The 17,990-nt window shown below is 42.1% G+C and overlaps 1 protein-coding gene across 2 annotated transcripts in view; it reads left to right on the plus strand.

The window, feature by feature from the left end:
- Nucleotides 1–17,990, plus strand: part of SPTBN5 (spectrin beta, non-erythrocytic 5) — a 347,370-nt gene that overhangs the window by 303,670 nt on the left and 25,710 nt on the right. For both annotated transcript variants that reach the window (XM_040332524.1, XM_040332525.1), the window contains exons 52-58: nt 51–237; nt 4,157–4,369; nt 4,566–4,765; nt 7,780–7,984; nt 8,357–8,551; nt 11,178–11,333; nt 15,253–15,470. In XM_040332524.1, coding sequence (XP_040188458.1) covers nt 51–237; nt 4,157–4,369; nt 4,566–4,765; nt 7,780–7,984; nt 8,357–8,551; nt 11,178–11,333; nt 15,253–15,470 — 1,374 coding nt within the window. The remainder of the gene's footprint in view (nt 1–50; nt 238–4,156; nt 4,370–4,565; nt 4,766–7,779; nt 7,985–8,356; nt 8,552–11,177; nt 11,334–15,252; nt 15,471–17,990) is intronic.

A 17,990-nucleotide genomic window follows, 5' to 3' on the forward strand; every position in this document is an offset into this window, starting at 1 on the left:
AGACTAAGTTGTAATTAAATAATTTAGTGTGACATGTTTTTCATCAATAGATACAAAAGCCTTAATGAGCCTCTACAGGAGTGCAGAGCAGCTCTGGAAAGCAAGAAGTTACTTGACCAATTTTTCCAGGACATCGATGATGAGCTGACATGGATACAAGAAAAGATGCCTGTCGCCTCCTCCAAGGAGTGTGGACAGTCACTGGCTACAACACAAGCTTTACTGGAGAAGCACCAGGTCTGGTAAAACTGCAACATATGGGGATATAGAAATTGTAACTAGGGATGAATAACATCTAAAAAAAATATTTCCTGGAAATTGTGGCAAAAAAATGAATATTTCAACAAAACTTCACCATTTTGCAAAATGCATTGCCATTAATAGGGAAGGCAAAATCTATTTTATTTTGATGAATTTTAAGAGTGCAAATTGCTTTAATTGACTCCTGAGGATTACAAAAGCTGCTTGGACCAGCTAAAAAAAACAGCCCCTTATAAGCTTAATTGTTTTAAAACATTTTCACAAAATAAACAGACTGTAAAATGAAAAATCTGACATGACATGACAAATAACAACCAAGTACACCCATAAATACACACAATGATAAAGAAAAAAATGCAAATGCAAAAAAGACTAAAATTAACAAAGGTACCATAAATTCAAAAACACACACGCACTAAAAATATATATATATATATATATATATATATATATATATATATATATATATATATATATATATTTTAACTGCTCATACCTGTATATACTCTACAGCACAGGTGTCAAACACAAGGCCCGCGGGCCGAATCCGGTCCTCCAGACCATTTCATGTGGCCCTCACACATCTTCTGCAACTACAGGAGAGCTCCAACTCTCCTTTGGTCCTCCTCCAGACCCCTACTTTCTGCTTTTAAGCAATACATCCAGCTTCTTCCAAGCAGCTGCATAAGGAAAGGCACTGTGATGTCAGGGAGAGTGGGGGACTCAACTTATTATGGTTGGGTGGCTCTTGACATCTAATGTAAGGGGAAGGGATGCGCTGGACATCTAATCTTACAGATACAACCGGCCCTTTTGAGGGCAATAATAATGCTGATGCGGCCCACGATGAAATTGAGTTTGGCATCCCTGCTCTACAGTATAGATAAGATCAGATTTTGAATTTGGGCTCCAGGCCTGGTTATTTAGCAATAGCTTTGTAATTATTTAAAGCGGGGGTTCACCCAAAAACACATTTTTAACATTAGATTGAGGCTAATTGTGGGAAGCACAATCGGGTGTTTTTTTTTTTTAAATCAATGCAGTACTTACCGTTTTAGAGATAGATGTTGTCCGCGGCTTCCTGACTGGGCGTTCCTATTTGATTGACAGGCTTCCGACTGTCGCATACAGCGCGTCACGAGTTGCCGAAAGTAGCCGAACGTCGGTGCGCAGGCGCCGCATAGAGCCGCACCGACGTTCGGCTTCTTTCGGCAACTTGTGACCTGCTGTATGCAACGGTCGGAAGCCTGTCAATCAAATAGGAACTCCCAGTCCCGAAGATCATACCCTGAAGCCGCAGACAACATCTATCTCTAAAACGTTATGTACTGCATTGATTTAAAAAAAACACCCGATTGTGCTTCCCACAATTAGCCTCAATCTAATGTTAAAAAAAAAAAATTCGGGTGAACCCCCGCTTTAAGATAACAATGTAATGCACTTTACATATATTATTGCTTTTTTTTTTTTTCTTTTAGGACAAACAAGGTTTTATTATGATGATATTGTCCTCTAAAAAAAAATTTGGGGATTATTTTATTTATTTGTTTATGATTATTTTATTATGCAATCAATAGACACAAATTTAACAAGACACACTTTTTTTGAACTGTAACCAGTGTTAGGTTAAAAAACATTTTAACCTAAGATTTTGGTACAAAGTACTGCAAAATTAGTTACAAGTTAAATATAGGCTTTTTAAAATTATTCCCTTTTTTAAATGTGACATGAAAAAATAAACAAAAACGATTTCATAAAAAAAATAATAATAATATTAATGACTATCAAGATACAAAATAACAAACAAATCACTGGGAACATAATAGCTAAGGGGAGAAGGAAAACTTTTTTTTTTTTATTAAATCATCAAGTTGTTTTAACTGGACTTAAAAGAAAAAGTATCCCTTAAACAAAAGTCCACACCAAAAACTATGCACCTGTGCAGAAATAGAAAAAAAAAAAGGAAACAGAAAAAAAAATCCAAGATTAAAAGGTCAAAAAATTAATATGCAAAACCTACAAAAAGGAGAGAGGGGTTGTATCCCTGATCAGTGCTGAATCAAAGTATAACTTGGAGACTGGTGGCAGAGATCACTAGACTTATTGCAGTCCTAACTACTTCATCAAGAGTAAGCGTTTGCTGCTTTTTTTTTAAATAGTTTTCAAACTTGCCATAAAATCCACATTTATTTTAAAAATAAAATCATAACTTAAAATTTTCGATATAGTAGTACAGTACACAGTAGCATGCAACCTGGGTAAAGTTGGTCAATTATTCTGAGCCAATCAAAATGCTTTTGCTTTGTACAGTGCTGTCATTCACGTAACAAATCTGTCATAGCTGGCATAGTTATAAGGTCTACACCGCTTCAAGCAAGATGCTTACAGCAGGGTAGAACCTATCACTATGCCCCAACCACCCTTCTTGACAAACGCAAACGTATGCAAGTGTTAATCTCTAGTGCTATATGTGAAAGGCTGGCTGCTAGTATCAAAAATGACCTATTATGGCCACTAGAATGCAACATGCAGCCACCTCAAACTCCCTCAACAATCATAGTGAGGGAGTGATGGTGATTTCAAAGAAAAGACAATGTAGTCACTGATAAATTGTTTTAATTCTTAATCATTATTTAAAGTGTTACAAAACCCAGGACCCTGCATTCACTGTATCTGGTCTCCCACAGTACACAGAACATGGAAATAGTTTTATTAAATATAAACTGCTAAATCCCATTTTTTATCAGCAGTATATAGCAACCTTGTGACTTGTATCAGTGGGCCAGATTCACATAGATTACACGGATCTAAAGATCCGCTAATCTATGTGATTTACGATCCGCCGGCGCACTTTTGCGAGGCTAGTGCAGTATTCACAAAGCAAACTTTCGCCGGCGGATCATAACTCCCCCGGCGGAATTCAAATTCCGCGGCTAGGGGGAGTGTACAATTTAAATCAGGTGCATTCCCGCGCCGATTTAACTGCGCATGCGCCGCCGGCGATATTTCCCAGTGCGCATGCTCCAAATGACGTCGCTAGGCGGCAATGTAAATTCCGGCAATCCGTATTCCCGACCGACTTACGCAAACAACGTAAAAATTTGAAACTCGGCGCGGGAACTACGGCCATACTTAACATTAGCTACCCCTCATATAGCAGGGGTAACTATCCGCCGGAAAAAGCCAAACGCAAACGACGTTAAAAAAAAGCGACGGGCGGGCGTTCATTTCTGAATCGGCGGAAATCGGAATTTGCATATTCCTCGCGTGAAAAAACGAAGCGACACCTAGCGGCCGGCGGGATATTGCAGCCTAAGATCCGACGGTGTAAGTCACTTACACCAGTCGGATCTAAGGGAGATCTATGCATAACTGATTCTTATGAATCAGTCGCATAGATCCGACCATCGGATCTCAGAGATACGACGGCGTATCAGGAGATATGCCGTCCTATCTCTTTGTGAATCTGGTCCAGTGTCTGCTTACAGTAAGCTTGTAGGAGGAGCTTTCATTCTCTCCTGATACTCTGTCTGGACAGTGCTGATTGGCCCTGTGCTAATCATATGCACTCTCCCAAGAAAAAAAAACTCTCTAGCAATACACATCAAACTGAGCATGTGCAGCCTGGCTCCTACTGCTCTGTTCTATTAAGAGGTGTGTTGGAGTCAGTTAGAGAAGAGGAGGATCAGAGAAGACAGTATCAAACTGCCTTTTTACACAATGCAAAGTATTAACCCCTTAGGTTCCACAGTGAGCATAACAAGCATACTTTACTGCATATACATAGTAACACAGATTTTACTGTTGTGGGTTTAGTAACACATTAAGTGTAGCAATATGATAAATGTGCAAACGCGTATCGGTTTGTAAAATCTTTCCACCTCCCGGTTTTCAGAATTTAGAAAATGAGATCAGCAGCCGTGAGGCTTTGACTAAAGCTGTGATGGGCACTGGGCGCAAGCTGGTGAGAGGCAACCATTTTGCCAGCAAAGAGATTGATGAACGGCTACATCAGCTGGAAGTGGCTGTGGAAACATTGAAAGCTGAAGCTGAACGTAGGAGAACAAGACTGACACAAGCCTGCGAAGTCCAGCAATTTCTTACAGAGGTAACGTTGCCAAATACCTGTGACTTATATACATCTACATATACATGCCCTCTCACCTGGTACATATACACATTTTCAAACATCTCCCAAAGGAATGTTCGAGTTAGACACTGTGATGATTATTATTTGTGGTTTATTTTATTTATTGCACTGATAAATTTCACTAATGTCCTCTGACAACGTGTGCTCCACTCAGCTTTTGGAGGCCAAAGCATGGATCGCGGAGCGAGGCTTTATCATTAATTCCCCTGACAGTGGCAAGAACGAGGAATCCACACAAGCGCTACTTCGCAAGTTAGACACCACCATCCGGGACCTGGAAGGTTTCTCTTCTAGAATCGAGAAATTAAGAGACACGGGCAGAAACTTACAAACTGACCACGACAACCCAGAAAGGTAAGTAATACGTATTATATACTACTGCTCTACAAATCCCCAAATAAGGGGACAATTTAGTAGGATAGTAGGCAAAGCCATGCAAGTTATTTCTTTAAAACTCTTGGGCAACTGTACAGCTAAAACCATTAGTTTATGGTGCTTATCCCGGGCACTTCCTTTTTTAAGGTGACAACTCACACCCACCCATACATTGGTGACGTTGTCACCCCAGCATGCACGTTCTCCCTGAAATTCTATTCATTTAATAAGAGATGACATGAGTTACCTTTCAGGAGGAGGGAGTAATGTCATCAGAAACAACATGCTCTTAATGCTCACCATGCTAGACACTCACCATGCTAGACATTCAAAAGAGTGGAATTAAAAGCTGTCACTTAACCGATAAAAGCAAATCAAGAAAGCATACAATGGATTTACAATGCTGCAATATGTAGCTTTTGGGCTCACACTATTGCAAATTGGATGCGGTTTTCTCCGCATCCAATTCACAAGACAGGAGACTATGATTAAATCTCACACATCTCTGGTGCGGCCGTGGAGCGCACAGCAAAAGAGTCATTTGCGTCTTAAAGCGGGGGTTCACCCTAAAATTAACTTTTTCGCTAACCGATCTCTAGCCTTAATAAAGGCTTGTAGCGTTGTCATTTTTTTTTAAGGTGTACACTTACCTGTCTTCAGCCACACTTCCAGGTCTTCTTCCTTGCGGGGAGTGGGCGTGTCGTCCTTTTCCCCGATGGGGAGCTCTGCGCAATGTCTCCTGGGAGTGAGTGTAGATCCTCCCAGGAGATTATTGACGTGCGGGTCAAGCGCGTCATCGCCTTCCGAAAATATCCGACGGGGACTCGGCTCTTTACGGCGCTATACGGCGCCTGCGCCTGCCGTGTAGAGCTGACTGCGCAGGCGCTGTAAAGTGCAGAGTCCCCCTCGGATATTTTCGGAAGGCGATGACGCGCTTGACCCGCACGTCAATCATCTCCTGGGTCGTCTTAGGAACGCCTACTCCCCGGGGGAGCGAGAACCCGGAAGCCGGATGAAAACGACAAAAAAAAGTAAGTACAGCCCGAAAAAAAAAAAAAAACAGCATACTGTTGATGTCAGCAGTATGCTGGATATAACAGTCTATAGATATTTTAGGGTGAACCCCCGCTTTAAGCCCTGTACACACGACCGGTTTTCCTGCCAGGAAAACTGCGGGGAGAGCTTTTGGCCGGGAAAACTGGATGTGTGTATGCTTCCTAGCAGTTTTCCCGACAGAAAAACTTCCAGGAATCCCAGCGGGAAAATAGAGAACCTGCTCTCTATTTTCCCGCCGGGATTCCTGGCAGTTTTAAACCCGGCAGTTTTTCTATGGGGAAACACTGCGAGGGAGCAGACACATGGCCGAGATTTCCGGCCAAAGCTCTCCCCACAGTTTTCCAGACGGGAAAACCTCTTGTGTGTACACGGGGAAAGTTACCAAGCAGGTTCTCGGTTTAAAAAAAAAAAGTGAAATAATTGCGCCAATCCTACAAAAAAAGCAAATAAAAGCTGCCAAACACAACGAACAGACTGGTTTTGTGAAAGTAAAAAATGGAGAAGTGTGGCGCTATTACTGTCACTGAGAGATGAATAATAATACCCTTCCTTATGACAGTATCGAGAACCTCATAAGGTGTAACCCTTTAGAGGAAATGTGACATCCAAGTATGAACATATGAACGTGAGTATTCAAAGTGCATATAAACAATTATATAGATATTCACCAGTGTACATACAACATTAGTAATAACAAACAATATAAGAAATTCCCAATTCAGGAGATAAATATAGTCAACTACGCAAAAGTGCACTATGTGATAAGTCGACAATGTCAAAATGTAGTTAAAGGAGTGTCAGCTCAGCTTCGTCAATGGACTCATGGGGAACCATAGGTAATCCAATTGTCTTTTGACATAAGTTGGAGAATGTGTGAGATACCCATCACACCCGGGAGTGCCTCCACCATCAAAGTAGGGGATAAGGCTGGGTACTCTTACTAGACCAAGTGGATCCAACTCACCATACGGTGGTGGATCTTACGAGCATCAAGAACTGGATCGATCACCGGGAATCCTCATCAGTACTTTCGATTCCTCCTTGATGTATCGTGTAGCGTGATACACACTCTATCCAATGTGTGTAACGTGCAAACCTAATTCGATGGAAGGGAAAAAAATCAATCAATCCGTGCTCGCCTCACCAAAGAGTGATATGTGGTAAAAGACAAAAAAGGGGATGATAGGAAGCTGACGCGCAGCAGAAAAATTATATCAGGCTCGAGCAGGTTCTCGATTTTCCCGTTGGGATTCCGGTCGTGTGTACAGGTCTTTTGACTCAGTTTCAGGTCCAAATTCAGGCTGGGTACACACTATGTGCAGCCAAGAGGGAAAACAGGGGGTCCAGTGCGTCCCTGTTCACTGTTTCAGGTCCAAATTAGGTTAGAATTTTTGACTGAATTCGAACCTGAAACAGAGCCAAAGATGCACAGAACTCTTCTGCTGTATGCTCCGTGGCCCCCCCGGAGATGTGTGAACCGGCTCAATGAGAATGGGAAATCCGCATCCAATTCGCAATAGTGTGAACCCAGCCTCAGCCAAAAATTCAGACCTAATTCGGAGCTTAAACAGTGAACGGGGACGCACCGGACCCCCTGCTGTGCCCTGCGGCCGCACATAGTGTGAACCCAGTCTTACTGTATACAGATAATGGATACTCAAATGAGCCATCTTGTAGTACAGGCAAGTCTGGTTTGATTAATACAGGACATGTGGTCAGGGTTTAGTAAATACCGGTAGTATACTGAGTTATATTATGTTAAAAACACATAAATAGATTTTAGCTTTACTGTATATTTAAATATATGTAAAAAATTTAGGAAACCCTAGATTGTAAAGATTTTGCTTTCTACAACTTTTGGAGTAAAACGTTAATACATGGCTTCTTTTTCAAAGAATCAAGAATTGAGATGATACTAATGCCAGTGTCTATTGTAGCTCCACAGTGATCACAAAGCTGCAGTCACTCCTAGAGGAATATCGCTCCCTGCTGGAGAAGGCAGAACAGCGCAGGAGTCAGCTGCAGGAACAATATCAGCTCTTCCAGTATTTGAAGGAAGCAGGTCTCATAGAGACCTGGCTGGATGGCAAGAAGACTATTGCAGAGTCTGATGAGTTTGGTCAAGATCTAGAAGGCATTAAGGTAATCATCTTGCTCAAGGTAATACACATGTTACTATAACGCAGGGGTGTCCAACCAGTGGCCTGGTTATGGGTCAGAGTTATGGGCTCGTCAGTGTGGTGCTGCCACTCCTTGTTTAAAGTGAGTTTTTGCTGCTGATAAGAGTGTCTGGGACTCAAAATTGACTGAAGAAAATTACAAATTATAGAGATTTGTTATGATTTTTTTGCCAGTGAATACTTAGGAGAATAGGGTTATGGGGGCATCCATATGGAGGTGGCCTGTCCAAAAGAGCTGTACAGGGACCACAATGCAAAGCTCATGTCACTGTTGTTTGTCATTGAGATGCCTAGTGGGTTGCTAAACCAATTTGATTTCCTTCCCTTCTCTCAGGCCCTGGAAAAGGGATTTGAGAACTTTGTTAAGGAAGTAGAGACCCTGGGTAAGGGTAAAGTTCAGTCACTGAATCAACTGACATCAGGACTGCTGAAAGAGTCACACGGTCAATCAGAAGAGATCAAGAAGAAGGCAGAGGAGGTGAACAGAGCCTGGGATGCCCTGTGCCGTGCAATACAGAATAGAGCTAAGGTAACATTTCTTTCTTCCATCTATTTCATGTACTAGATTTTCATCCTTGTTGTATACATTATATCTTAATAGTAAAGTAACAGAAAGCACAACACTCATTTTTGGAGATTGCGGAATAACAAAACATACATCTATAGAAAACCCTTTGTACAATTAGGATATACTAACATTAGGGCTAAGATTATTGCCAAGACTGCAAAGTGTCCCTGTGCCCAGAATATGCACATTAAACTATTTACATATTTTTAGGCACTAAAAGAACTTTAAAACAAGCCTGTACTCACCTCTCTAGCTGCTTGTATTGTAAAGTAGCTACAGGATTTCACCCCTCATATTTTTATTATATCTTTTCAATAAATATTGCACTGGAGATAAAAATCGATGTAGCTACATAAACTGTAAAAATGGTGCGAGTAATACCAAACGGTACATAAAAACATGTAGCTAAGTATGATACTGGTATAAAAATGTGTACAACGATACCACTGCTGAATCCAAATGAGGAGAGGTTAACATCAGTCCGTCGGCATGTAGATGTCCCATGAAGGGAACTATCACTAACTCCCAGTGGATGGTTGTAGAATCCCAGGTTGATAGAGGGAAGTGATAGAGGGAAGTGTAACAGCCCTTGCGTGTGGCAGATAGTAAGGTCCGCCGGCATGCAGATATGAAGGCACAGCAAAGGAGCCCTTCAGATGGACACGGCAAGCCCCGCCGGTGTCCGTGACGTTACTGGATCTCCAACGGAACTCCCTGAAGGCCCAGAAGCCGGCGGAGAGGTGAGTACCAATCAAAAGAATTTTAATTGATCAAAAAGATTTTGATCGATCAAAAAAATTAAAGATTAATCTATTAATTAAAAGTTAATTTGCACAGCCCTACTTTTTTTGGAATGTGTAAATAAGTTTGTGTGCATTGTCTTGGCACAAGTTCACTTCTTTTTTTTTTTTTAACATATCGTTTATATAGATTTTACAAAATGGACAAAGAGAAAAAAATAAAAAATTACAGACAGAAGTTTGATATTAGGGTTTCAATCATTGCAGACATGTATATATATATAAATACAGCAAACCTACCAGTTAGCGAAATTTCAGCCTGTGGCTGGTATGCCATATCTGAGGAGATATCTATCATAGAGGGCATAGTGGAGTGTATTAAAGAAAGAGGGGGTGGGGAAACAGGAGAATCCTACCTCCCTTGCGAGGGGAGAGTGGCCAATATATAAATAATGAATCTCATCTCTCAAATTTGATCAAGTCGTGAATAGAACCAGGGGGTAAATGGTAGTGCAAAGGGACCTCTGAACGCTACTTAAGGTTAAGCTGCCTCGCCTCCACCCAAGCAGCTAATTTTTTATCACATTTATTTGGGCAGTCCCTTCCTAGATATGTCAGTTTGTAGAGCGACAGGGCTGTATTCACTAAGGATTTCCAGAGCTGTCTGGTGGGTGGTTGGGCTTGGTTCCACTGGAGGAGAACTGCCCTTCTAGCGTAGAATGTCATGTAGAATACAAATGCCCCGTACACACAATCGGGATTGCCGGCGGTAAAAAGTCCGCCGGGAATCCCGGGGGGAAAACCGAGAACCTGCTTGGTCACTTTCCCCCTGTACACACAAGAGGTTTTCCCGTCTGGAAAACTGCAGTGAGAGCTTTGACCGGGAATGCCGGCCATGTGTATGTTCCACCGCAGTGTTCCCCATAGGAAAACTGCCGGGAAAAAGACAGCCGGGAATCGCGGCAAGAAAAAAGAGAACATGGGCTTCCCTGTTGACAGCTGAATTAAAAAAAGAAAATTGCTGGTAAAAAAATAGTAAATAAAAATGGCGTTGGGACCCCCCCCCCAGTTTGGTGCATGCTTGGCCGGTGACGTTACAAGGCGGCAGTGCCACCAGGTAACGTCGCCAGGTGGCCCAGACCACTTACCTATATAAGAACTGTCAAACAGTGGAGGAGGCATTTAGCGGTTGGCCATCAATGAGTGCAGAGCATTTTTTTTTCGGGTGCAGGGGAACGGCGTGATTGATGATGGATTTACATTGGGGGACACTGTTTTTTTTTTACTAAAGGAATTGTCAAAACTGTCTTTATTACCTGACACTTTTTTGATGAATGGGTAGGGGTACTATGTGGGGGGGGATCTGGGGGTCCCCTTCTTAAAAGGACTTCCAGATTCTGATAAGCCCCTTGCCTACAGACTCACACAACAGACTAAGGGAACCCCCAGGTACTATATTTAAATGAATTTTTTATTTTTATTGTTGCAATTTTAAGCATCATTAAAATCACTGCTCCTGAAAAAAAAAAATGTAAAAACATTTTTTTGCATTGATACATGTCCCCCAGGGCAGTACCCAGACCCTCATATTCCTTTTATGGCCAGTTACTTGCATAAAAGCCTTTAAAATGGGAACTTTAGATTTTTCCTGTTAGGCTCGAATAGACTTTAATGGGGTAGGCCGTTCACATCAGAACTTTCCCCTGTTTGGGAATTCTGCTGAGAACAAAACAAGGGGGTTTTCAGGCCATCTCTAGTTGTAATGTGTCCACAATCCGTTGGCCATAAAGTGTATCTTTTTATGATCTATACAAGCCAGTGATGTACATTTTTTCCTTTGTGTTTAGACATTGACAAAAGCTCACCAGGTGCATCAATTTCATCACGATGTTGATGAATTGATATGCTGGATGCAGGAGAAGGAGGTCGCTGTGAATACAGATGATTATGGCTATGACTTGCCTGGAGTGCAGACTCTGCTCAGCCAACATGGTGGAATTGAGGTGAGTGAAAAACCGACTCAATTTTGTTCTGGCAGCAGATAGGAAGTTTATATCCCATTGCCAAAACACTGCGCTGTATACTGTATGCAGCTGATGCTACATCAGTGGCTAGCTATATCAATTAGTAAAGGAAATAGTTAATTTGGGCCAGCTTGGCGATTGTTGTTCAAAACTACTTCAAAGTTGTGTTTTCTTTAATATTTGATTTTGGAACCAATGTAGTTTCCCAAACGTAAATCAAATTTGCCATTAGAAATTTGTTTAACAAAAAATTCCATCTGGTACTTTCAAATTGATGTTTGAAAACAACCATCGATTTGATCTCACTAATGATTTAATTAACAAATGAATGGTCCTGAAATTAATGTTTTTGAACTATATTCTTCTGTATGGCCAGCTTTAGTCTAGGCTGGCAGCCTAGTAAGCATTTTGACAGTGCCCATTAAAGTGAACAGCCACATGGTTTTCCATTATTTATTGATTTACAAGGTGGCAAGTTAACTGACAGGTTTCATCTGTAAATGCTAGAGCAGGCATGGTTTAAAATAAGTTTTAAGGAAACATCTTTAAACATTCGTTATTTAGACAGTAGCAATTTCTTTTTTATACATACCTGGAGCCAGATTCACAGCGGACTTACGACGGCGTATCTCCACGTACGCCGTCGTAAGTCTGAGTGTGAGCCGTCATATCTATGCGCCTGATTCTTTGGCCTCGTACACACGGCCGAGGAACTCGACGTGCCAAACACGTCGAGTTCCTCGGCCAGTTCAGCCCTGAAGCCGCCGAGGACCTCGGCGGGAGGAGAGCTCCCATAGAACAACGAGGAAATAGAGAACATGTTCTCTATTTCCTCGCCGAGGTCCTCGTCGGCTTCCTCGGCCGAAAGTGTACACACGGCCAGTTTCCTCGGCAGAATTCAGCCAGAAACTCGGTCGGAAGCTGAATTCTGCCGAGGAAACTGGTCGTGTGTACGGGGCCTTAGAATCAGTTACGCATAGATTTAGCCAAGATACAAGCGGCGTAAGTCTCCTACGCCGTCTTAACGTGGGTGCATATTTACGCTGACCGCAAGGGGCGCTTCCATAGATTTACGCGTTGAATATGTAAATTAGGTAGATACGCCGATTTACAAACGTACTTGCGGCCGCTACGCCGTTTACGTTAGGCTTACGTCCGGCGTAAAGTTACCCCTGCTATATGAGGCGCAGCCAATGCAAAGTATGGACGTCGGCAAGCATATCTTTTTACGTTGTTTACGTAAGTCGTACGTGAATGGGGCTGTGCGTAGGTTACGTTCACGTCACAGGCAATGGGCCTGGCGTATCTTATAGAGTAAATTCGACGTGATACTGAGCATGCGCGTGCATGCGCCATTCGTTAGGCGCGTCATTTACGTGGGGTCACGATTGATTTACATACAACACGCCCACCTCTTCCACATTTGAATTACGCGGGCTTACGCTGGCCCATTTACGCTATGCCGCCGCAACTTACGGAGAAAGTGCTTTGTGAATACTGCACTTCCCCGTCTAAGCTGCGGAGGCGTAGCGTAAATAGGATACGCTACGCCCGCACAAAGATACGCCAGAATACGTGAATCTGGCCCACAGTGTTTTATAGAATCTGAAAATATAATCCTTATATGGAACAGTAGCAATAATGGACATAATGTACTTTCTGTAAATTCTAAAAATGCCCAGTTAGTATACTTTTTTTTTTCTTTAATCAAGGCTTACTTATAAAACAAAAGTGTTCATGCCCACCTTTTCTGCTGGCACCAAACACCACTGCAATCTTGAACAAAACGTTGACGATGTCGAAAGGAAAATCAAACACTTATTGGAGTGTCAGTCTCCTAGGCCTGCCACAGCTCTCACTGATTGCTTCTGCTGACCGCCACACATTACAGGATATAGTATTGGCATGGAAATTAGCTGGAGGAACCAGTGAGAGCGGTCAGGAGACCTAGGAGATCTACACACCAAGAGGTGTTGAGCTTTACCTGCAGACTTCACATGAAGATTTCTCAAGATCATAGCAGCATTTGGCAGCATAGGCAGCAGGGAAGGTGAGTATGTGCAGCTTTCTTTTAGAGTTAGGGGCCAATTGTAATCTAGTATAGAGGCAAGGTAGCTTGCTCCAGCCAACTTTTTTTAAGGTTACATAGACTGGTGAAAAGTTAAAATGTCTGCCAAGTTTTTAGTTTTCTTTGGTGGCCTCACGAAATTGGAGGTTCAGTTGTCACTGGGACATATAGCTGGATCTAGGGGGGTGCTAGGGTTTCAGTCGCACTCCCAGAGTGTCCGGCCGCTGAGCTCCTTAACTATCCCAGCTCAGTACGCAGCTACTCTTCCCCACACTACACATATCTAAGATCACATTATTTTACACACAGTGTGTAGACCACTGAATTTTACAGGTCAGACCTACAACATAGCAGCCAGTCACGCAATGTGCAGATCGTGGCTGTGTATAAGGGACTGTGATCTTAGCTATGTGTAGTGTGGGAAAGCATAGCTGAGTGCTCTCCTGGTGATCCCTGTCCTCTGCCTTGCCAGAGGTGATCCCTGTCCTCTGCCTCATCAGAGGTGACCCCTGTCCTCTGCCCTGCCAGCAGTGACTCCTGTCCTCTGCCCTTTCAGCATGACCCCTTTCCTCTGCCCTGCCAGTGGAGACCCCTGTCCTCTGCCCTGCCAATGGTGATTCCTGCCCTCAGCTTCTGCAGTGGTGATCCTTGTCATCTGCCTCTACAGCGGTGACCCCTATCCTCTGCCCTACCAGCACTGACCCCTGTCCTCCACGAAAAGAAAAAGAACAGTGTGTCCCATGCAGAAAGAACTACTAATGTGTAGTGGCGACTAACCTGAGTAGACACTCCCGCAAATAAGGGGTCTTTACCGTAGCCAAAAGTATAAGCACAAAAAACAAAAAATACCTAATGAAAAACCTCAAGGTATGGGTACCCTGTCCTCCACCCTGCTGACCCATATCTTTGGCTCTGCTGATCCAGGTCCTCTGCCCTACTGACCCTTGTACACTACCCTACCAATTTCTGTACATTCCCCTGCTGACCTTTCATCTTTTGCCCCACTGACACGGTCTTGCTGCCCCTTGTCCTCTGCCCTGCTAACCCCTGTATACTGCCCATAAAACTAATAGCCCCTATACACTACCCTACAAACTGTTGACTCTGTCCTCTGCCCTGCTGACCCCCTGTACATTTTTTACTGCACCCCCACATCAGGCTAGATCTGGGACTGCTGGGACTGCTGGGACTGCCGGCGGACCGGTTTCATCGTACATGTTTGCCCGTGTGTACACGGCCTAAGAGTCGGTTCACACAGCAGCGGCACGACTGCGGGGGCGACTCTGCAAGTCGTCCTGAGGACGACTTCAGAGGCGATTTGCAAAACGACTTCTGTATAGAAGTCCATGCAGGTCACCCCGAGCTGCCCCCGAAGTCGTACAGGAACCTTTTTCTAAGTCTGAGCCGCCTGTCGTGTCGCCCCAGTGTGAACCGGGTCTTAGAGGTGCAATATTAATCCTATAGATGTTTTTGCCACGATCAAACAAGAGGGTTGTATCAGGTCATTTTTTCTCTGTAACTGTTAACAATATATATTTCTCCTTTCCAGGTTTTAAAATAGGTGTATTATTATGGATTTTTTATAAACCATATGTAATAATTATTTTACATTTGATAAACTGATATCTAGACTTGAAAATCAGTTTTTAATAAAACAATAAATAAAAAAAGAACACCTTTGTCAGGGTCACTATGATCGCTGGAAGATCACTATAATCCTAATATGTACAATTTTTTCTTGGCATGCCATGTTGTGACTTCATTACTCACCAAATTATATGCCACATGATGTTTTACACATACAGTATCTAACTGTGCTGTATATTACAGAGAGATCTGCAAGCCATTAAAAAGGAAATGGAACAAGTTACCAATCTTGGCCAGCATGTCAGTCAGATTCATCCACCAGTTCAGAAGAATGTTTCAAAGAGACTGGAAGAAGTGACAAAGTCCTGGGAGAATCTGGTTAAAAAATCTCAGGAAAGGAGAGAGAGACTAAACCAAGCAGAACAAGTACAGCGGTATTTCAGTGACTGCGGGGAGCTGATGTAAGTGTTCTGTGGGGGTCATACAGAGTCTGTATATCTTCTACTGGTTCCCACTGCATATACCAAAAAAGACAATCTGCAGTTTGTTTCCAAAATATGTTATGTCTATATAGATTGGAAAAAATCACTGCAATTGCAGCCACCATGGTATTTCTAAAAAAGCTCCTTTTAAAGTATCTAAACTAAACTTTCTTTTCTTTACTTACACAAACTGCATTGAAAACATTGGATTTCAAAAATAAATGCATTTTCTGGGTTCGAAAATGCACGACAATGTGTCTGGTGTGTTTTAAAGTATTTTCTGGTACAGTTTGCATGTTGCACCCTTACCCTGCTACGGCAAAACCTTGTCTTTTGACCAGTAATGATTCTGCCTAACCACACTGGGCTAGAGAATCAGAAAGCCAAGGTAAGTATATTTTATCATGCAGCCCACAGAGGACAGAAGAGAGTACAAGTCACCTATTGTTGAACATAGGAATGCGCTACCAGCAGGAGCAGATTGACTGACCAGACTGTAGGATTGTATAGAAGTGCCATAGGTATAGAAAAGTTAATTGTGGTACCTTCGTCCCATCCTGGATAGAAGGAGAAAAGAGGCTATATTTAGACTTGATGGCATTGAACAGTCAAGGTTAAAGAGATTAAAAAGATTTGTATTACAAAATACATATAATGACATATTCATAGAATAAAATAAGTCATGACAATTGAAAGTTCTTTTTACATTCTATCATCACAAAATAGAACATAGATACCATCCATAAACTGGTTGCTCTACAAGTTTTGCGGGATTATATTAGCTGCTTTTTCAGGAGCTTTCTATGATCAGATAGTATAGAGAAATGATTGTCATGTAACAGGGGCCGTCAAAAGCCGGGGACCCGGAAAGGAGGTGACCCACCCCAGAGGTCACGGGGGCCCTTAAAGGACACACATGCCAGCTATCATTAATTTAAGGGGGATATTTACATGATCCTGCAGGTTTAGAACAATGTTACGATTGGTTACCTATACAAGAGGGTGTATCTGAGGTTATCCATGTATGTAAATATCAAGGGAAAAAACTGGCTTGTTACGCATGTGGTATTGTACCAATCAAAAGAATATGCTCCTGGATAATTGTAAAGTTAAGCTTTCAAAAATATATACCACATCATCACATGAGAGAAACCTCCAGGGATAAAAAGTATATCCGCAGAGCCTGCAGAGAAAGTATATCCCCCAGAGAGACCCCGGCTAATATAAATCTGTGAAACATGTAGAGCAACCAGTATATGGATGGTATCTATGTTCTATTTTGTGATGATAGGATGTAAAAAAAACGTTTTCGATTGTTATGACTTATTTTATTCTATGAATATGTCATTATATGTATTTTTGTAATAAAAATCTTTTTAATCTCTTTAACCTTGACCGCTCAATGCCAGTAAATATATGGTACCATCAAAGTCCAAATACAGTATAGCCTCTTTTCTCCTTCCATCCACAGACTGTAGGATTGCCGCTGGGTGGGTGGTGGCAAAAGCCACCAAGTGGACATAGAGGACTTGGCTGGCCACTTGCTTACCAGAAGTGAGAAGGGCCAGGGTCCAAGATACCACATGCTCTTCGCCATTGTCTGCAACAATAACCAGGTTGTGGTCTTCTGACTCACTCAAGCAGGCCACAAATAACTCTCTTGCAGTGCTGAGGCACTAGACATGTGCATTCGTTTTCGTCCGAATGCATCTTCGTCCGAATTTTAACAAACTATAACGAACGTGCAGATCAGAAATCTGAAAGATCCTACGTAAAAAATGCTTTATTTTCATTTTGTTGCGACAACAGTTCGATCTGGATAGAAGATTTGACATGACGGTGATAATAGCAATCTGTGTCTATCGAACCTGTGGTCGAATGTGCCAAACCTAACTCTATTAGTCCAAGATTATTCTACATAGAGAGAAAAGATTTGACATTATAGAGACATGGAGATTCAACAAAACAGCTAAAAACATATGAATAGACATTTATGGTCAAATGCTCCGCCCATAGGCTATAGAAGAATTCTAATGTTGGTTGACTAGTAATAATAATCAATAAATATAATTATTACTAGTCATACAACATTAGAATTCTACTATAGCTTGTGGGTGGAGCATTCGACCTGAAATGTATGATTGTGGAGTTGTACAGTTTAGCTGCTTTGTTGAATCTTCTTAGAACATTCGACAGACACCACAAGCCTTCAATGACAGATTCGACCTTAATTAATTCGGATTTTCGGACAAATGCATTTTGTAACGAAACAAAATAAAAAAAATCGAATTTCGGGAGTAACTAAATTAATACATTTTTCGGACAAAAACAAAATTACGAAATGAAATATTTCAGTGTGCACATGTCTATGAGGCGCTAGACACACCAGATAGCAGTACAAGAAGGCACAGAGGCAAATGAGAAACATAGGCTGAAAGTGTACAGGTACAGATAATGAGGCAGGCCGGAACTCACAGGGGACACAGACTGGTGAAGAGA

The sequence above is a fragment of the Rana temporaria genome, chromosome 13 (assembly GCF_905171775.1).
Source record: "Rana temporaria chromosome 13, aRanTem1.1, whole genome shotgun sequence".
NCBI lineage: Eukaryota > Metazoa > Chordata > Amphibia > Anura > Ranidae > Rana > Rana temporaria.